Source organism: Trifolium pratense, linkage group LG5 (genome assembly GCF_020283565.1).
Source record: "Trifolium pratense cultivar HEN17-A07 linkage group LG5, ARS_RC_1.1, whole genome shotgun sequence".
NCBI classification, from domain to species: Eukaryota; Viridiplantae; Streptophyta; class Magnoliopsida; order Fabales; family Fabaceae; genus Trifolium; species Trifolium pratense.
In genome coordinates, this window is record NC_060063.1 from 528,783 (window position 1) to 551,418 (window position 22,636).

General features: G+C 30.3%; 1 protein-coding gene across 3 annotated transcripts; it reads right to left on the reverse strand.

Moving 5' to 3' along the window:
• Positions 1-11,875: 11,875 nt before the first annotated feature.
• On the reverse strand, positions 11,876-22,636 carry LOC123885165. 3 transcript variants are annotated; one of them, XM_045934429.1, is made up of 12 exons: positions 22,356-22,636; positions 19,890-20,203; positions 19,726-19,809; positions 19,533-19,631; positions 19,266-19,349; positions 19,073-19,162; positions 12,977-13,056; positions 12,816-12,893; positions 12,624-12,733; positions 12,354-12,435; positions 12,176-12,240; positions 11,876-12,009 (listed from the first exon to the last, which is right to left on the reverse strand). In XM_045934429.1, the coding sequence occupies exons 2-12, from the start codon at positions 20,188-20,190 to the stop codon at positions 11,997-11,999; spliced, it is 1,086 nt and encodes a 361-aa protein (XP_045790385.1). In that variant the 5' UTR covers positions 20,191-20,203; positions 22,356-22,636; the 3' UTR covers positions 11,876-11,996. The 3 variants fall into 3 exon arrangements, with proteins under 3 accessions (XP_045790385.1, XP_045790386.1, XP_045790384.1); XM_045934430.1 differs by lacking the exon at positions 22,356-22,636 and having other exon boundaries at positions 19,073-19,159; positions 19,890-20,533; XM_045934428.1 differs by lacking the exon at positions 22,356-22,636 and having other exon boundaries at positions 19,890-20,533.

Consider the following 22,636-nt stretch of genomic DNA (forward strand, 5'->3'; position numbering starts at 1 on the left):
TTAGTTACAACAACTGGCAACAATATATGAGATTATTAATAATGTATAAGTAAACAAAAATCACCTGAAAATCTATATTAAAAAAATACATGATGCATTGACAACAAAAAAGAAAAGAAAAAAAAAAGTTGCATCATTGCAATGATGGATAAGAGATGAAATATGTATATCTATATATGCATGTGCCAATAGGTTTTAATGTCTATCCTCGCGGTGCCCTCCTATAGCTGTCAATGCTTCATATATATATATGTTTTCAGAGATATTAAAAACTCCATAAAATTAGAGGCATAAACTGTGAGTATAACGTTCATAAAAATAAAGATAAAAAAAAATTCTTCTCAAGTATGTTTTAGTATTGCTTAAGCTAATGTACACATAGTCGAGACACTGTATTGCGATTTCTAATGAATCTAAGTACGGTATCCAAAAGATTTCATCCTGAACAAATTTTTGGTGATTCGCATTATTCAAGCTATATTCCCTTATTGATGATATATATACTACTAATCTGTTTACTATATGGTCATAGATGGTGGGTCAAGTTAAGAATAAGATGGAAAACTATATGTTGGGATTCACATCATACGACAAATAGTTTATGATTATCATTATTGTCACCAGCAATAAAAAGTAGTAGTAGTTTTGGTGTGAATTGAGTACGGCACAATATATTTGCATAATGAAAGAGTATCGCACAATGAATTGAGGAGCAGTGTATGTTTACTATGAATTGAGTATCGCACAATGGATAAAATGTTTTTTTGAAGAAGACAATGGATAAAATGTTACTTTTCAGTTTAAGTAATTATAAGTGTCGGTGTCGTGTCGCCGTCTTAAAAATACAATATTAGCATGGACATTTCTCGGATTAGGCATATTCCGGTGTCGGACACCGACACAACAACGACATTTATAATTACGTTGAATATAGTGGGTAAATTTCTTAAATTATTATCGGTATCGACATGTCGGTGCTTCATAGTTATATTGAGTAGGTTCAACTATAATAGTCTATACAAATCATAGGCCACCCAGAGTAGTTATGTAATATTAACAGTAACTATATACTGTTATAGGCCACCCAGGTTTTTGTCTTGTTTTTCTTATTATAACTTTAAGATTGTGGTGACTGGATTAGTTGTTTGCTTGATTCTCTTTTCGTTGGTTGAAATTGAGGGGATGGAGGAAAATTGGTTAGATAGAGGGAGAGAGAGAAGCTTGGGTTTAGAAAGTATTTATCATTCACGCTTGCTGTAATATGTATTCTTGATTTTCTTAGGTGAAATTTAGGGGATGGGTGAATTTGAGGGAATTATGGTTCTTTATTTTTATTTGTACCCATGTTGTTGCAATAAAGAGAGTATGCCGGAGTTAGATCTACATATTTTGCTTGTACAGAGACCACTTGGGAGGTGAGGAGATTTCCGTTGCTAAATTTTAGTTTGGGAAGAAAATGAGGGAGGTCGATAAAATAGAAGTTTTCTTCTTGGCCAGTGTCGAGCTTTGCTTTTGAGTTTCTTCTTGTTTTGATGAATTTTCTACTATTGTAATTCCTCTCATAGGCAGAGACAGTCCTTTCACTATTTTGTTCCCTCATTGGCCAAGTTACAATCTTGGGACCCTTTTGCTTATTTGGGGTTTAGTTAGGTCCACTTCATTCTTAATTCAAATATTATTTCAGAGCCTATTATGTTTTTCATGCAAGGTTTTGTGTTAAGATCCTGCCTATATTTTTACTTATGAAGACTTGGTTAATCATCCTTCCTTGAGCAAACTTTAGGGATTTAGATCTAATTCATTCTCAAAATTCTATTATTTAGCAAGTTATCATTAGCTTTAAAATTAACAATGCACATTTATGTAGTATTTACTTGATTTATTTCTTCAGAACTCTTACTTCATCTTTACATTCACTTGTTTTTTTGCACAATTCTTTGGTATAATTGGTTACCATACACTTCTGAATTCTGAATTCTTTTTTTATTTCATCTGGTAAAGAAAAAAAATTAAAACAGGCATGTTCATGTCCAGTAGGTTTTTTTTTTTTGAAGCAGCAGTAGAAAAAAAAAATAAAACACACATGTTGAAGAAGAAATGGTTAAATACTACATCAATGAATACACATGTGCAAATTTTTAGTATATTAAACAAATAGTATGCACCTGTATTTGTATAATAGAGAGCAGAGAAAATTGGTTGATTTGATCTTCTTTAACTTCCACAAAGAAATTGTATGGCACAATGAATTGGGTTGTTTGAATTTTACAAATTTTTTCTCAATGAATACCTTGATATTTGGTTAAGAAGAAGAAGTATAACCAAAATAAGTATAACCTTGATGGGTTGTGTTTCAATTATCAGTGTATACTATTTGATGCAATTTGTATGCGGTTCTTTTCAATGAACACCTTGCTAGTTAGTTTGTTTACTTAAGTGCAATTTTATTAAACTTGAATAACACAACTGTGGTATGCAGTTACCATATTTGATGGGTGTGTAGTTTGATAACCAACCAAGTAAGTGAGGGTAAAATAGGTATTAATAAAAATCCAGCCCAAACTCTTGCATCCTTTTTATAATTGTTATAGACTAGAGAGAATATAGATTTGTTTTCCTACTATTTAGATACACATCTCTCAACAAACTATATTAAGTCCAGAAAAAAAAATCTCTCAACAAACTATTTGCCGAAAATCAATCAATCATTACTATATACTTCCTCCGTTCATTTTTACGACCCGTTTGGATTGACTTATTTTAAGTTTATGTGCGCTTATCTACCGATATAAGTGGTTATATTAGTGTTTGGGTAAATTAACAAAATTGTTTATCACAATTTCATAAGCCACTTATGTCATATTTTAGAAAAAAAATATTCTACCCCAATATTTATCACTCTACCCCTACAAACAAACAAATATTCCCATTTTACCCTTTCAAAAAAATTTTAAAAAATGAGTTTTGAACATTTAGCCACGGTTAAACTGTGGCTAAATGGAAGAAGAAGTCACCATATTTGAGTGATCAAGATTATAATCATCATTGAATTTGGGATTTCATGTATTTCCCTTTTTTTCTTCTACATAATCCTCATCTATGTCCCCTCTAATGTCAAGTTCAATGTAACTGAACCTTCTCTATCAAAGTTTAACCTCACAAGCAACAACACCTAACAAATTAGAAGCTAACATCACATCAAGAAATCCCAACCAAGAACGTCGAAGTGTACTATGGATGATCACCACAATGAGTTCTTATTAGGATTTCTTGAAGTGATGTTGGTTTCAAATTGATAATATAAAGTGTCGTGGCTTTTGAGGTCGATCTTTATGAGGGGTTTCATGAGTTATGTGGATGGGAAAATTATGGGTTTTGTGTAGTTTTTATTTTATTCAATTTAAACAGGCTGATCATTGGAATGGAAGTATTACTACTCTGAAGTTTGGAAGCAAAAAGATCCATTTGAAGTTTCATAATTTTGTGCTAGAAATATCTATAAATATAATATAAAGAGAATGGGGTACGCAGCACAGGACGAGAGAGAGGAGAATCTGCTTGCACTTTGGAGAACAACTCTTTCGACCATTCAAGTGCAATTGTGTAATTCTTAATTCCTCTTTTGATTGTTATGAGATTAGGGATGAGTAAATCTATATGACTATTCTTGTTCTATGATTTGATTTATGATTATTGAAGAAGTTTATTGAGTTATTTTTCTTATCTCTGTGCTTAATGCTTTTATCGCTTGGCCGCAGTTAAATTGATTTGTGGTTCATATTGTGATACAGGAGTTGAATTTATGAATGCTTTGAAATCAGAAATTCTTGCCTTTGTAGTCTAGGAATAGATGCAAACCCTTAATTCTAATCTTAAATTCACTAAGGAATTAGGGGTTATTTTAAAATTAACGAGTTTGTCACTAAGGAATTAGGGCACGAATAATTTAGAGAATTCGGTAATAATTTGATAAATAGATTCAATAGTTATAATCAAGTCAGAAACTCAAAATAAGTTTCTAGTGAAACTCATCCTTTACGGTTTCTTCATTATTAAAGTTCAACCAATTTTAGTCAATATAATTTCATTATTGCAAACGACCAACTCCGAACCTTTTGTTCAGTTAAGTTACAAAAATATGATTCGATGGTATAACGCGATCCTTGAGTTCGACACTCGGTCTTACCGTTTTAATATTACTACTTGCACGATTTCGTACACTTGCGAAAATCGCCATCATCACTACGCCATGCAAAACTTGAATTATTACCAAGACTAGACTCAATTAGAGAGGAACGGAGAAATTAAAATACCTAGCTTTGAATATACTCGCCACCAAAGTACTTGGCTTGTTCGTTAGATTCCACTCGTTTTGCAACCATCGCCATGTTGAGACTTTGGAAGTCCCGAAATCCTAATTTCCTCCTTAGGACATATCATTGTGTTCCAAGCAAGCCATCTTATGCCTTTATTATTACTACCACCACTCCACCAAAAAGCATTAACATCATTTTTATATCATTTATCAAAGTTTCAGGTAAAAGGTAGATATTCATAATATAAACTGGGATAGCTTGTAAAACCGACTTAATCATTACTTCCTTACCTTACCGGCTCTAGAGAGCGGACGACTTCTCCAAGAGTTTATTCTTTTCCATATCCGGTCCTTTATGTATGCAAAAGTCTCCTTCTTACTTCTCCCCACCATTGAGGGTAGTCCTAGATAGGTGCCACTTACTAATACATGTTTAACCCCATTATGTTAGAGAGTTTAAATCATACCGTTGAACACTGTTATCTATCCATTGATATTTTTGTGACATACTGAAACCAAACAACAAAAAGAATTTAAGACTCATGGACCAAAATTCTTGCATATTAATGTAGCAATGAAATAACCAAAGTAATGCCAAAATTATCATGCAACTCTCTTCATCAGAGAGATAGATTAGCCATTGGAATATCTATAACAATATATAAAGGGAATAAGGGAGTTTGGGCTGGATTTTTTTTGGTCCATTTTGCCCTTAACTTTCTTTATGATTTTTTAATTATTCCATAATTGCCCTTAACTTCCTCTCTTTTTTTTTATGGTTTTTTCACATATACTATAATATATAAAAAGAATACATGAGTTTTAGGGTAAAATTTTCATAATACCAACATTACCCTTGCTTTTTTTTAGTAGCAACAAAAATCTTTTATTAACAAACTCACCATAACATAAGGCGTATCTTTTTTTTTGGGTACATAAGTTAGACACAGGCAGGCGCGGAACGCGCCTGCCTGGCCCGCTAGTAAAAGTATAAATATTATTGGTCCATAAAGTATGACTCTTCATAACTTAATCCCTAACTACAGAAATTTAATAAATAATTCTAAAAAGAGACTAGTTTGATTGATTAATGGAAGTTTAGTAACTACATATTGGGCATGACACCAATAGGGTTGCTCACATGTTACCCATCTTGCTCACTTGGAGCTTAATAAGGCTTTGGCTTGAAGAAAGTTTCAAGATTTTTTTTGACGTCTCTCATATTTATTTCTAGTACGTTCTGTTCAATTACATTTTTATTTTTCCTGTTGACGTTATAAAAATTAGAAATTTAACACCCCTGTAATTCTACTTAAATTAAATAGCAGCTGCAATTCTACTTAAATAGCAAACGTGTAAATCTTAATTTTTTAAAATTTTACATTGTTTTCTACTTAAGTAGATAACGACATTAGCTATTTGACCTCTTAAAATTATAAGAGACCAATTTGATTCTTGATTTCTTGATTAAAAAGGAAGACTTGATTATAGTTTTACCCACTATTTTTACACACTCATGAAATTGGTCCCCTATTTTAAAATCGAGTAAACAGCCACTTTGGTCCTTGAAAGTGGCACTCGCTGTCATAATAGTCCCTGAATTATAAAAAAACATTTTAAAATCCTGAATGTAACTTCTGTTAGTCAGAATAGTCTCTGACGTTAATTTTTAGCAAAAAACCGTTTCATAATGCTGATGTGGACGATATGTTGACTTTGTTGACCAATAGGTGTCACTTCTCTTCAAAATTTGATGCCACGTAGGCAGGGACCATATTGAAGGCAAAATATAACAAAAAGGAAGATGAACGTTGAGGGATTAAAGTGACTGTTTTAGATGAATCTTGAAGGACTAAATTGACTGAAAGAGAAAATTACCCCCAAATATATAACCCCAAATCAATCTCCATCTTCTTCCTCTTCTCATCTCCATCTTGTTCCTATTCTCATTAAAATTTTATCAATCATAATCTCCATAACCATTTTTGAAATAAATGACATTAGTTTAAATTCATAATCCAGTGACATATGTTTAATTTAAACATATAAATTTTGGCTTTAGAAAGTTAGGATCAGATGCAATAGCAGTGTGTTAGCAAGTTGATATTGAAATTGCTTACCCAATTGATAATTTTCTCCATCCTAAGACATTTTGAAGTCCTAAAGTTGTTGTTTGGTTAAGCAAAGTTTGACCAAATATATAGGTAGTGACGAGTTTGCAAAATTTTGAGAGAATAGAAATTTGAACTGATTTGTGTTCTTATTGTTAAGGAATTGGTTTTAATTTGGTGGCTCTGTTAAGTCTAATGTAACAGTTGGAAATGGTGTTGATGCCGAGATAATTGTTATGTTTGATGAATAAAGAAGGATTGCTTGATTTAGGGTTTATATTTGGGGGTGATTTTCTCTTTCAGTCAATTTAGTCTCTCATCGTTCATCTAAAATGGTCAGTTTAGTCCCTCAACGTTAATCTAAAACAATCACTTTAGTCCTCAACATTCCTCTTCCTTTATGCTCTATTTTGCCTTCAATATGGTTCCTGCCTACGTGGCATCAAATTTTAAAGAGAAGCGACATGTATTGGTCAACAAAGTCAACAAATCGTCCACGTCAACACTATCAAACAGTTCTTTGTTAAAAATTAGCGCCGGGGACTATTCTGACTAACAGAAGTTACATTTAGGGATTTTAAAATGTTTTTTGATGATTTAGGGACTACAATGACAGCGAGTGCCACTTTCAGGGACCAAAGTGGCCGTTTACTCTTTTAAAATCACGCAGTTTTGATTTTTGTATTAAATTTTTATACTTAAAAATAGTGATTTAACATTTTTAAATTTTAAATAATGCAACATACAACCTTATGATATTGAATTACTAAAAGTCATAAAATTACAAGAAAACCCATTTAAAATTCTGGTTTGAATTATTTATTTCTATAATTTATTTAATAAATTGTAATACACATCTTATTTGAATAATGTAGCGGTACAACATTGAGGTGAATAATTTTAATAGATTTATAGTGACCTATCAAAATTATATACATCAACGGAGTACCGATACATAAACAAATAAGATGTGTACCAGAGTGGTAATCTATATAATCAGATTGTATGCGTCAATTAAAATACATTAAATTAACATTTTTTTAAATAGAACAATCTTATAGATGAACTAAAACTATGTGACTTTAATATAGGGGAGATCAATTTCGTGAATTAACAAAAATAAGGGAATTAAAATTATAATTAAGCCATTGAGCTCAGGTGATTAATGAGCTTCACCATAAAGTGCGGATCCCGAAAAAATCCATGTTTAATTCTTGGGTAGAACAATTTTTTGGTCATGCTTTACTTACCTCACAGCTGAACTCTGGACTACTAAAACCTTTTTTTCCAAAAGAATCAGAGGGTTATAAAAAATTATAATTAAGCCAAAAAAAATGTTAATCAATGCTCCTAACTCCTTTAGGAACTAGTTAAGAAACTAGCTAACATGATCTGTAAAAAATATTGGAAATGGAAATGAAACTAGTATCCGGACCCGTGCCAAGCACGGGTAAAATGAGACTAAAAAATTAATATTTTAATATTAAAATTTTCATCATTCTGAAATAAAAATGATGAAAAATGAAAAACTATAACATAAAAAAAGTAGGATCCCGTATTTGTCAAAAATAAAATAAATTAAGATCTCGTATTAATATATAAATATAGTCAATTAAAATAGTTTTAAAATCATTTACAATTCAATTAAAATTGTACCTCTGATTTTTTATTTTACCGAAAATTAAACGTACAATTTTAATATATTTCCCGCGTGAATCACAAAAAAAAAGAAAAAGAGTAGGTCCCGTATAAATTACAAAAAAATAAATCATGTCTCTTAATATATACGTAAAAATATAGACTCGTGTGTAAACTTTTTTAAAAAAAGCCCCCCAAACAAACAAAACAAAGTTAAAATAATCTCATAATACCCATAGTAAAATAAATATGAAACAAAAATACCCTAAAAAAATTATTTGAATATATCTTATATTAGTTAATTTAATTTCCACATCAAAATCCTCCAAATAAAATAAATATAGAACATCGTATAAATTATTGGAAAAAAATATGTCTTTGTGTTAATATATGAATAAAAATAACGTATTTATTGTAATATATTTTTTTTGGTATTAAGTAGTATTAACACTCTTGTTCTCATGGAAAAATTCGCTGATAATTCACAGTTCGACTATCAGGTAAGTATAGCCCCAAAGTAATACATGTGCAAAAATATATGCGCATGTAAATTATAAATACAAAAATCTCACGTAAATTATAAAATAAAAATAGATTTCCGTCTTAATATATGAATATAAATATATAATCTTCATATAAATCAACAAAAAAAAAAGTTATATATAAATAACAAAAAAAATGAACACAGACCCGATAAAAAATACAAAAAATAGATCAATGTATGAATATATGAGTAAAAATATAAAATCTCGTATAAATATCTTAAAATAAAGCCCCGGAGCAAACAGAAAAAGTTAAAGTAATTTCATAATATCTAAAGTAAAATAACTATGAAAAAAATAGGAAAATGCTAACTTGTTCCCTTAAAATTAATGTAACACATATAATGATTTAAATAAAAAAATATTTTATTAAAATTCATGCGGTTAATTCAAGTTTAAATTTTCATAAATAAAATGCAGAAAAATTTATTATATAAAAAAAATCCACAAAATTGAAGAGAATATTTTGATATTTGGATTCTTTAACATGTACTCTAAGAATTAACATGACCGAAAAAATTAGTCACAAATTGCGGACATAATTTTTTATTATTTAATCGTACACATTAATAGTCTACACTAATTTAATTGCGCGACATAATTTTTCTAATTTTGAGTTTTTAAGAGACTTGGGGTTGTTGTTGTTTAACTCCAGGAACACGATGTAGTGTGATGGGATCCTCTTCTTCTACTTTTATATTATATGACTTTATTGGACGGTGCGAGTGTTCCGATTTTAGCATATCTTATGCCTTGATTAATAAAACCACCTTATGTAATAAAAAATTATCATAAATAATGCATTCGACACAAACATTGAAATTAAAAAAAAAAAATTATATATGTCTACATCATAAATCAAATTACATTACATTGCAACAACTGAACATAAATCTCCAAAACGTAAAAGTAGCAAATTGAAAAGACAAACAAAACTAAAAAATGTAAAGAATTATTCTTCAATGTCTTAAACACATGCCTTAGATGAGTCCGTCATCATTCTACCAAACAGATCTACATATAAAATAGATTTAAAAATTAAAATGAGTAATATGAATTTACGATAGAGAAATCGTTTACCACCCCAAGCTTTTATTAATCCCTTAATTTTTGAAATTGCCTTAATTTATGAGGTTCATTCTATATTTAACATTTCCAAAAATATATTGCATTACCATATTTTTCAACTATTTTAAATATACTACGGTCAATAATTATATACTACTACGGTCAATTTTTTTTTAATGTATTCAGAAAAAGAAATTAGTGTTGCTATAATTATTTATAAAAAATATTTCATTTAAAAAAAATATTTTGATTTAATGTACCTATAGTTTTTTAAAAAATAAAATTATTAAAAAGCTTTTATTTACAATATAAAAATTAAAAACCTTTTCCTTACAATATAAAAAAATCATTTAGATAAATACTTCTTTTAATTAGTTTTTTTATTTTATGTCAAAGATTAATACAAAATTATTTAGAGGATTTTATTTTATTCTTTGAATTCGAATTTACTATAATTATAGAGATTGATATTTCTATTTTTATTAAACAAAACGTGTGGCTAATTTACGCCCAAATAAATATATTTCAATTTCAAATTCATTTTTTTTATTTGCTGAAAAAAATGAGCTAGTAAACATTTATTAGAATTAGAATTCTTTGAATTGTTGCCTTATATGATTTTAATTCATTCTATTTTATTGATGAGTGAATCAATTAATTAATATCAATCAATTAATTGATATTATAAATATAGAATTGAAAAATGTATTTGCATTAAAAATATGCTAAAAACGTATTTGCTTTAATTGGTTTAATAATCTTATTAATAGAAAATATGCTAAAAATATATTTTATGTCAAAGATTAATACAAAATTATTTAGAGGATTTTATTTTATTCTTTGAATTCGAATTTACTATAATTATAGAGATTGATATTTCCATTTTTATTAAACAAAACGTGTGGCTAATTTACGCCCAAATAAATATATTTCAATTTCAAATTCATTTTTTTTATTTGCTGAAAAAATGAGCTAGTAAACATTTATTAGAATTAGAATTCTTTGAATTGTTGCTTTATATGATTTTAATTCATTCTATTTTATTGATGAGTGAATCAATTAATTAATATCAATCAATTAATTGATATTATGAATATAGAATTGAAAAATGTATTTGCATTAAAAATATGCTAAAAACGTATTTGCTTTAATTGGTTTAATAATCTTATTGATAGAAAATATGCTAAAAATATATTTTATGTCAAAGATTAATACAAAATTATTTAGAGGATTTTATTTTATTCTTTGAATTCGAATTTACTATAATTATAGAGATTGATATTTCCATTTTTATTAAACAAAACGTGTGGCTAATTTACGCCCAAATAAATATATTTCAATTTCAAATTCATTTTTTTTATTTGCTGAAAAAAATGAGCTAGTAAACATTTATTAGAATTAGAATTCTTTGAATTGTTGCCTTATATGATTTTAATTCATTCTATTTTATTGATGAGTGAATCAATTAATTAATATCAATCAATTAATTGATATTATGAATATAGAAATGAAAAATGTATTTGCATTAAAAATATGCTAAAAACATATTTGCTTTAATTGGTTTAATAATCTTATTAATAGAAAATATGCTAAAAATATATTTGTAGTACAAATAAGCTAGTGCAACATAATGATATATATGGTAGTGCCAAAATAGCCTGTAGTACATTTTTTTTTTGTTGCATTATAATTTACTAGCGGCCAAACAGGCGCGTTCCGCGCCTGTTTGTGTGATTCGCGTTTTCTATTTTATTAATGTAAATAAATTGTAAACAATGGTTTATTAAAAGTTTGATTTTTATTTAAACTAATTTGTGCATTTTCAGGTTCCCTCAAAATAAAAATTGTAATATACGTGTATTAGTCCGCACCATAGGTAAAGTAACGTTGAAGAAAAAAAAATCATAGCAACATGAATTATGTAAGTTTGTTGATAAAAGTAAAACTAAAAGAAGACATTTTTTCTTGACAGTACCAAAAGAAGCATATAATAGATATATTGTGTTATTAAAACATAGTTACATAGAGACGTTGAATCCAATGTAAAAGTCCTTTTAATGACGAAATGTGACGAAATAAGACTAACATTAACACAAAATTTAAACATGTCTTAATTCAATCAAATAACCGGTAGAGATGATAGGCAATCTCAAATTAAACATCAAAAGTTGAAATTACACCATAATCATATATATATATATATCCGTAATAACAACGACAACATTTGGTTACAAACTTGGAATCCCTGCTACTGACTAATTCAGTCACTCTCTTGCTGACATAGTCATTTTGAAAATTCAATTCCTAAGCAGTCCATTGGATTTACTCAAGTATTCTACAACCATAAACATATATATATTACTTTGGTTTCATTGATTTTTATTAGAAGGCTAAACATGAAATATATGTTAATCAACCATTAACTTATTATTAAAGTAAAAAGACAATATTGTTAGAAAATAATGAATAATATGTAATCACTTGAGTATAGTGTTGTTTACCTTGCAAATATTCTCACCAGTTCTCCATATATTGCTTTATCAATGAACTGTTTACTCTTGAAAAACTACAAATTAAATCACAATTAATGATTAAAATAATATCATATTAAACATGTTATGGAAAAATATATATTTATTACATGAAATAGTATATATATAGATTTTGATATTAAAAAACCTGAAGAATGGAGATGTCTTGCTTTAATTTAAAAGATTTGTGTGAATGGTTACTAATACTTGCTGCAACATTTTGGATATTCCTAAAAAATGAGAAAAATAATTAGTATATTGTTATTGATGGATGATTAGTATATTGTTATTGATGGATGAGAGTAACTATATATATATATATATATATAGTTGTGTGTGTGTGAAAGTTAAATCATTTCTGAATAATAATGAATTTCATGTATAATAAGATATTTTTATAAATAACTGCAATAAATACCTAGTCGTCCTTTGAGATAATATTTCTCTTTTCACCATGTTCCACAGTTGTGTTTTATCTGTTATTACTGTGGCACCCCACCCAACAGAGTAAACTCTTAGACGATGAACCTTTTAATCAGAAAATTTAAGTATTAGTAAATCACACAGATATACTATTATAATAATTTTGTAATGTATACTTTAAACTTACCTTATTATCAACTTTGTTGATAGATGATATTGATTGTTCATCCTTCCATGTGTTCCATCTCTTTTGAAAGTCTCCCTCCTAAAAGTGTTATAATATGCTTTGATAAATAAATGGATCAAAAATATAAAATGAATAATGAAATATGATTAAGTATAACTTACATGGTTATCGAAATATGCGTCAAATTTTTTGGTTTTTAACTCATGACAAAGTTGGAAGATCTCGCGGTAACGTATGTTGTCTGTATATATAATCAAAATAAGACACTATTTAATTATTTAATAATCTATAACAATCTATAAAGACAAACTGTAATAGTGCAATATAATTTGTAAGAATTAAGGCATAAATGTGTAATTGGTGTAACAAATTTTAAAATATGAAAATACCTGTGTTTGTGATAAAAGAATGTTTTTAAAAACTACATTTTTTGTAAACTCTCCATCTTCACCTTGTAGTTTGCCATCTCTGATGAGTAGCTTTGTTGAATTTTGTGAAACACCTCTAGATAAAGCCACATATAGCTGGCCATGACTGAAAACATGGCTCGGAAGATAGATTCCGACATTTGGAATGGTTTGTCCTTGTGACTTATTTATGGTTATTGCAAAACTTAGTCTCACAGGAAACTGTTTTCTGCTAAGCACAAAGGGAAGACCTGAACTTGCTGATGTTTTTGATTTAATTCTTGGCAAAAAAGCTCTTTTTCCAGCATTGCTTCCTGTTAGAATCTCGACATCCAACATGTTCATAAACAAACCACGACATAATAACCGTGTCCCGTTACACAGGCCATATCTAGGGTCAAGATTCCGCAACAACATAAGTGGTGCACCTTTTTTTAATTTTAAAATATGCGGAGGTAAACCACCCTGGTTAATGGAGTTTAAGAATTCCTGTTGATATAAGTTGTGGGTGTCCCCTTCAACCTCGTCGAATGACAACAAATTATGTTCTTCTCCTGGAAACTGGTTGATAAGTATATCATTCAACTTTTGGACGTCATCGTTTTTAGGTGTAAGTATGGCTCTTTGTGTCATATACGATGCATCCCAACCATGCAATTCTAATTGGGGGAAAATATGGTCGATAAGAACTTGTATAGAATGTTCTCCTTCCCATGGTATTGCAATTTGGGGAGGTATCTTCACCATATCATCAGGTTTGGTAGGTTCAACTCCATCACCAATACGCATAAGAAATGATGCAAACTCATGATCATGCATCGATCGCATATTCTGACGCAAACGTAGGACCTTGGTATGAGCCCATAATTGAGACTTGATGATACATGCAGAAATCGTTTGTGCCTTAGTACCTTTAGGTATAACAGGAAGAACTTGGCGAAAGTCTCCACCCATGATCATAACTTTTCCACCAAATGGAGCATTGTTGTTTAATACATCCTTCAATGATTTGTCTAAGGCTTCTAAGCAATATCGGTTTGTCATTGGAGCTTCATCCCAAATGATTGCAGCTGCCACTCTTAAGAGATTTGCAAGATGGGTTTGTTTGCGTATATCGCAATAGGAACCTGGCGTTGCTTCAAAAGGTAGCTTAAATCTGGAGTGTGCGGTTCGACCACCAGGTAATAATGTTGCAGCTATACCAGAAGATGCAGTCGCTAGGACAATTTGTCCTCTACTTCTCAAAGTTGCCGTCAATGTTCGATAAAGGAATGTTTTACCTGTTCCACCTGGACCATCAATAAAAAATACCTGACTTTGTTTGCGTTCGATGACATCCATAATGGTTTTGAAAGCATTCATTTGGTCGTTATTTAATTTTGAAACAGCTTGAATGTCTTCAGCTGGGATGTGTACGGATAACTCTTCTTGTATAACACTTGGTATTGTATTTTCTTCTGTTGCATCTGTAGGTAAAGACGGAAGATCATAATCTTCAGTGCTTTTACCGTGTATTTCTAAGAGCTCATTCAAATCTTTCAACAACCTATGAGTTAAGTTTAACCCCACGACATTGTTATTAGTTTGATAATCTTCTGTCATGTGCGTGAAAAACTCATTCCAAAGGGATCTAACATCTGTAGGTTCACAAAAAATTAATATATGTGCAAACAACATCCTTATAGCATATGGCAGTCGGACACATGTTGCATCAACCAAACAATCTCGAATACTACTATCAGTCTCTAGAAATCCTCGATCCTCCGCAGCTTTTTTGAAAGTATTGAAGGGAATGCCATTATTTGTAAGAAGATCTTCCCAACTGGTTGGACCTTTTACATGAGATAACAATACTCGCAGGTAAAACTTTTCTCCTTCTGAAGGCGAAACTGTATAGATTCTCCCAATAACCTTTCTTGATGAACGTCTTCGTTTCCATTCCTTATCCTTACCGCTCCAGCAGTAATGCTCTGGAATCTGTCTATACAAATAAGTTCTTGATTGTGGATCTCTTCGGTTAAGTGCAAAGAATTGTGTCAGCATTGTTTTGGAGTTACGCTCATCATTGAGCACATCTGCAATCCTTTGGTGATCATAATATCGCACTTGTTGACGATTGGGCAAATGGATCTGTAATCTTTCAACAGAGGGATATAATCTGTAAAGGGTGAATCGAAATATTTTCCAAATTGCCTCAGGAGCACATATCCATCTTGCATCCACATATTGTTGAATCTCATCGATATTTGATCGTCTATGAACCTCCATTTCCACTCTATCAGGGCCTTTGTAGACATATTTATACAAATATTTTATGCTTTTAATGCTACTGCAAACCTCGACATTGATGTGGCAATCATATTTTAACAACAACCAAGGATTATATGGAACCACCCAACTATTATCGACAGACTTATCTCTATTTATAGAAATAGGTTCGTGAAACCTTCTTCTATATTGTGGATAAGAGTCGTTGCCTCGACGGGTTTCATCTAAGAACTCTTTTGGATATTTTTTTTTACATTGTCCATCCTTCATACATGGAGAGTTTTTGTTGAGTCTACCGCAAGGTCCATGGATCATATGTTTCAGTACTGCTTGATGTAAATGTGGTTCACATTCTAATTTAGGTATTTCAGCCCTGACAACACTATCGTACTCTTCTGGATCACGTAATTTGTCATTACTTTCTAAGACTAACAACATATGGACATGCGGCAATCCTCGTTTTTGAAATTCAGTTACATACATGTAACTTTTAACCTTTCCTAATACCCCTTTGTTGATGACATCGTCTTTTAATTGCTCAAATTTGGAACGAAAAATTCTTGTTAGCAAATCTGGACGATCTTGAGGAGTTTGAAAAGGTAGAAGTTCTGATGTTATCTCACTCCAAGAAGGATTGCATGTCATAGTAAGAAAAATATCCGGTTTACCGTCTTTAAGCACAATAGCCATGCCATCTTCATAACGCTGTGTCATATCACGACGACCGCCAATAAATGATGATGGCAATATTGTTCTTTTTCCGACATTTTCTACCATGATAAATTGAATGCATTAGTTTTGAAGAACATGACTAAATACAATAGTGTATTTACATTCAGTATGCTACAAATAATAGGTACCTGCATGGATTTCTCCAACATGCAAAGCATCTTGCAAACCTTGGTATACTTCAGCACGTATATCTTTTTGGTGTTGCCGGTACCACCTCAACTTCCCTGATTCAATCTTCACATAATTGTCTACAACATATTGTTGTAAAAGTCTTCCCGCCTTTAATAATATTGATTGATCATTTGGTCGAATCTACAATTCATGTAAAAAGTGGTGGATAAGAAATTTGATATTTTTCAAAGATTTTTTTAGCTCTATATAGTAGTTAAAATGTACCTGAAGCATGTAACAGTAATATTCTCGACATGTTACTTTTTGCCCATTTCTGCTTCTTGTGTTGATGTCCCAACCTTGCGTCCCAAAAGGTAACAATAAAGGATATTGTAGGGGATCATAATACCCTTTTGTTTCCAGAACCTTCTTTAGAGTTCCATTATGACGTATGGCATTTATATCCCTTCCACTTTCAATAGATTCATCATCTCCACCAACAATAATTGCCGCGACTTGCGAAGCAGATGGGAGATTATATTGAGGCTGGTTAATTGGACGCTCTTTAAGTAGGAGTCGACATTCACCAACATTTGGAAGTTGTGCAAGTTGTTTGAACTTTCTTACATAAGGATTGTATTGATGGAGCATCTGTTGTAGTTTATAAACTACAGTCTGATGTAGTTCAGGATTCTCCATCATCCTATTTTGTAGCTCATGTTCTGTATCATAGATATATAACTGCATGTATCTCGGTCTACTACCTTCATTTGGATAAAAACCTCCTATGTTGTGATAAAAAGAGCCTTGAGCACGAAATGTGTATATTCCACGACCAGTTGAAAGTATACTTTCATCGACATGTACACCAATTGAAGTGAATGAAAACACATGGTTGTAACTTCTAATATGTTGTCTAAAATGAATTCCGTCAGCAGAACCATCTAAAAATAGTTGTAGCAATTCTATAGGAGCACTAACTATTGAAAATGACACATTTCCACCATTACAGCACATGGCACGTGATTCATGGTAAAATAACCTTGCATTGCAATGTCTGCATGATGTTGGGGGAGGTAATTGACATGTTGTCATTCTGGCATTACTTTGAAAATTTCTCGCAGCATTGTGTCTGGCTCGGTAATTTCCCCACGAAGCTGTTTGTTGTGGAGTTTAATTGTTAATAATAATTGGTAAAGTGTAACTAATTGAACCTTTAATATGTAAATAATTGTTAATAATTGTTTGGTGTGTATATAAATATTTTCTTTTTAATAACTAATTCATTCATATGTTTTAGTTGTTATATTGTTTGTTTATTTATGAATTGATCTTTTGTGTGAATATGGGGAATTGTTTGGTTATCTATAAGGAAAAAAATCTATAAGGAAAAAAATTAATTTTCGTCTCTTAAGACTAATATATTTTACGAACTTTTTATTATTGGAGTTTTAATCAACTGTTGATTTTTTATTGTTAACAACCATATATGACCATCTATTTTTTTTGTCTGCATCATAAAAAATATTTGGATAGCACATAATTTTATCCCTGAAAAAGTGTGTGGTTAGTTTACAATTTATTTACGTTAATAGAATAGAAAATGCGGATCACACAAACAGGCGCGAAACGCGTCTGTTTGGCCGCTAGTAAGAAACTAAAAGGATAGACTAAAGTGAAATTATAAAATGGCATCTTTTAAACAAAGAAGAAGTAAACCAAACAACAAAAAGAAAAACATTAGTAAATTAATTAGTGTCAAAATTGATGAGTAAATCTTAAATAACGAATTGCTTTATTTTATTAGATTACATTAGATTATTTAAAGAATAAATTGTTATTATTGTTAAAAAAACGATATTTTGAGGGTGCATACTACTAAATTTCTTTATCATATCATATTGATCATGACATTTTTCTTTGTCATGAAAATGTGTAGTGAATGTATGAGTCCACAATTAATAGTTTTGTTAAAATGTTTTTGGTGTTCATAATTTCTTATTTTTGTTTATTTAAATATATTTAATATTTCATTATTAATAATAAACACTTAAATGAATTGTAGTATATCAAAATGTACTTTTTTAAAAATGAATTGGACCGGGTTGCATTGAGTGGCAGAGGTATACGTATACATACGTGAAAATAGTAATATATAGTTAAGTTTAAAAAATAAAAATAGGAAAAAGATGTCAAATAAAATTCAATGAAATTAGATAAATAGTGTAAGAGAATAGAGGGAAAGAAAAACTACAGGTTTGAGAAAAGGAGTAGGCTTTTAAAAACTAACACTAAAAAAATAGTAAATCAAACAGAAAAAAAAAAAATAATGTCAAAATTTATAATGTGGATTGCTAAATTTTATGAGATTATTATGAAAACTAAATATTTGTTGGAATGTGATTTTGTATGTCTTGATCAGTCCTCATTTACATGACCTTAGGATTTGTTGGAATGTGATGGTTTTGTTCCTAACATTACCTATTGAAAAAAGGAGTACTTGAAAAAAGGAAAGATAAGCAAAAAGTTTACATTCCTTGTCAAATGAGATTTTATTAATTATGGTGTTTTAAAATTTGTGTCTTTTAGATAGTGAGAGACCAAAGTATATATTATAAGTATAAATTGTAAGATTAACATTAAAAGGTACTAATTGTAAGTATAAATTGTAAATAAATGTTGAAAAATAAAGAATATTTGAGTATCTTAGGAAAAATTTGAAAATACTGAATAATGTACCTTGACGACGACGGCGTGACGATGTAACATTAGCGGCGCCTTCTAAAGCCACTTCAAGTATTTGAGTTTCATCAAATTCCATACTATCTGCTACAATAGTTATAATTAAATAAATAATTAAGTATCTCTAACCAAATTTCAAATATATTATAGGTAGGTAGATTATAGATTGGGGTAAAAGAATTGAAGTTACCATGTACAATGTCATTAATATCTATTCCGCTTGATGCTGCTTCATTGTCATCAGTTTCTTGAAAATTTGACGGAACACTACGACCTGCAATAGTGAAGGACCAAACTATATATAATTTTTAATATCTAAAGAGGTTCAAATAGATGATTGAACTTTATAATATTAAGATTAAAAGGTACTAATTGTAAGTATAAATTGTAAATAAATGTTGCAAATAGAGAATATTTGAGTATTTTTGGACAAATTTTGAAGTACTGAATATTGTACCTTGACGACGATGGCGTGACGATGTAACATTAGCGGCGCCTTCTAAAGCCACTTCAAGTATTTGAGCTTCGTCAAAATTTTCATCAAATTCCATACTATCTGCTACGATAGTTATAATTAAGTATCTCTAACCAAATTTTAAATATATTATATGTAGGTAGATAATAGATTGGGGTAAAAGAATTGGAGTTACCATGTACAATGTCATTAATATCTATTCCACTTGATGCTTCTTCATTGTCATGAGTTTCTTGTAAATTTGACGGAACACTACCACCTGCAACTTGTAATAATTCATATAGTTTAACATTTTAATCTTGAATATGATAAAAATAAATAATTTTTTATATCACTAACCAAGTGTAGCATCATTTATACGTGTAACGTTACTTGGTCCAGCTTCGTGGTCATGGGTTCCCTGAAAGTGAGATCTTGGAAAGTTCATAATTGTGAAATGTTGAGAAGGCACCCTAGGCTGAAGATTATTTGATATATTGACATTTGTTCGTCTTTCTTTTTGTTTCTTATAATTTTCCCGCCTTCTGAACAACCGTTCCTGTGTTTGTTCGTTGTTCATTCTTTCCTTTCTTTTCCTTTCATATGCTGCCCGTATTTGCCGTTGTTGTTCCCTTGAGAGTTGATTTCTGTTTTTCTCCATTTAGTTACAACAACTGGCAACAATATATGAGATTATTAATAATGTATAAGTAAACAAAAATCACCTGAAAATCTATATTAAAAAAATACATGATGCATTGACAACAAAAAAGAAAAGAAAAAAAAAAGTTGCATCATTGCAATGATGGATAAGAGATGAAATATGTATATCTATATATGCATGTGCCAATAGGTTTTAATGTCTATCCTCGCGGTGCCCTCCTATAGCTGTCAATGCTTCATATATATATATGTTTTCAGAGATATTAAAAACTCCATAAAATTAGAGGCATAAACTGTGAGTATAACGTTCATAAAAATAAAGATAAAAAAAAATTCTTCTCAAGTATGTTTTAGTATTGCTTAAGCTAATGTACACATAGTCGAGACACTGTATTGCGATTTCTAATGAATCTAAGTACGGTATCCAAAAGATTTCATCCTGAACAAATTTTTGGTGATTCGCATTATTCAAGCTATATTCCCTTATTGATGATATATATACTACTAATCTGTTTACTATATGGTCATAGATGGTGGGTCAAGTTAAGAATAAGATGGAAAACTATATGTTGGGATTCACATCATACGACAAATAGTTTATGATTATCATTATTGTCACCAGCAATAAAAAGTAGTAGTAGTTTTGGTGTGAATTGAGTACGGCACAATATATTTGCATAATGAAAGAGTATCGCACAATGAATTGAGGAGCAGTGTATGTTTACTATGAATTGAGTATCGCACAATGGATAAAATGTTTTTTTGAAGAAGACAATGGATAAAATGTTACTTTTCAGTTTAAGTAATTATAAGTGTCGGTGTCGTGTCGCCGTCTTAAAAATACAATATTAGCATGGACATTTCTCGGATTAGGCATATTCCGGTGTCGGACACCGACACAACAACGACATTTATAATTACGTTGAATATAGTGGGTAAATTTCTTAAATTATTATCGGTATCGACATGTCGGTGCTTCATAGTTATATTGAGTAGGTTCAACTATAATAGTCTATACAAATCATAGGCCACCCAGAGTAGTTATGTAATATTAACAGTAACTATATACTGTTATAGGCCACCCAGGTTTTTGTCTTGTTTTTCTTATTATAACTTTAAGATTGTGGTGACTGGATTAGTTGTTTGCTTGATTCTCTTTTCGTTGGTTGAAATTGAGGGGATGGAGGAAAATTGGTTAGATAGAGGGAGAGAGAGAAGCTTGGGTTTAGAAAGTATTTATCATTCACGCTTGCTGTAATATGTATTCTTGATTTTCTTAGGTGAAATTTAGGGGATGGGTGAATTTGAGGGAATTATGGTTCTTTATTTTTATTTGTACCCATGTTGTTGCAATAAAGAGAGTATGCCGGAGTTAGATCTACATATTTTGCTTGTACAGAGACCACTTGGGAGGTGAGGAGATTTCCGTTGCTAAATTTTAGTTTGGGAAGAAAATGAGGGAGGTCGATAAAATAGAAGTTTTCTTCTTGGCCAGTGTCGAGCTTTGCTTTTGAGTTTCTTCTTGTTTTGATGAATTTTCTACTATTGTAATTCCTCTCATAGGCAGAGACAGTCCTTTCACTATTTTGTTCCCTCATTGGCCAAGTTACAATCTTGGGACCCTTTTGCTTATTTGGGGTTTAGTTAGGTCCACTTCATTCTTAATTCAAATATTATTTCAGAGCCTATTATGTTTTTCATGCAAGGTTTTGTGTTAAGATCCTGCCTATATTTTTACTTATGAAGACTTGGTTAATCATCCTTCCTTGAGCAAACTTTAGGGATTTAGATCTAATTCATTCTCAAAATTCTATTATTTAGCAAGTTATCATTAGCTTTAAAATTAACAATGCACATTTATGTAGTATTTACTTGATTTATTTCTTCAGAACTCTTACTTCATCTTTACATTCACTTGTTTTTTTGCACAATTCTTTGGTATAATTGGTTACCATACACTTCTGAATTCTGAATTCTTTTTTTATTTCATCTGGTAAAGAAAAAAAATTAAAACAGGCATGTTCATGTCCAGTAGGTTTTTTTTTTTTGAAGCAGCAGTAGAAAAAAAAAATAAAACACACATGTTGAAGAAGAAATGGTTAAATACTACATCAATGAATACACATGTGCAAATTTTTAGTATATTAAACAAATAGTATGCACCTGTATTTGTATAATAGAGAGCAGAGAAAATTGGTTGATTTGATCTTCTTTAACTTCCACAAAGAAATTGTATGGCACAATGAATTGGGTTGTTTGAATTTTACAAATTTTTTCTCAATGAATACCTTGATATTTGGTTAAGAAGAAGAAGTATAACCAAAATAAGTATAACCTTGATGGGTTGTGTTTCAATTATCAGTGTATACTATTTGATGCAATTTGTATGCGGTTCTTTTCAATGAACACCTTGCTAGTTAGTTTGTTTACTTAAGTGCAATTTT

Bases quoted from the DNA above. Each gene is read 5' to 3' on its own strand.
- LOC123885165 (XM_045934429.1), bottom strand. From the start codon at position 20,190: ATGGAGAAAAACAGAAATCAACTCTCAAGGGAACAACAACGGCAAATA. The intron at 19,810-19,889 runs GTTAGTGATATA...TACAAGTTGCAG, and splicing joins TATAAATGATGCTACACTTG to GTGGTAGTGTTCCGTCAAAT. The intron at 12,436-12,623 runs GTATTTATTGCA...CTCATTTTTTAG, and splicing joins TTATCTCAAAGGACGACTAG to GAATATCCAAAATGTTGCAG.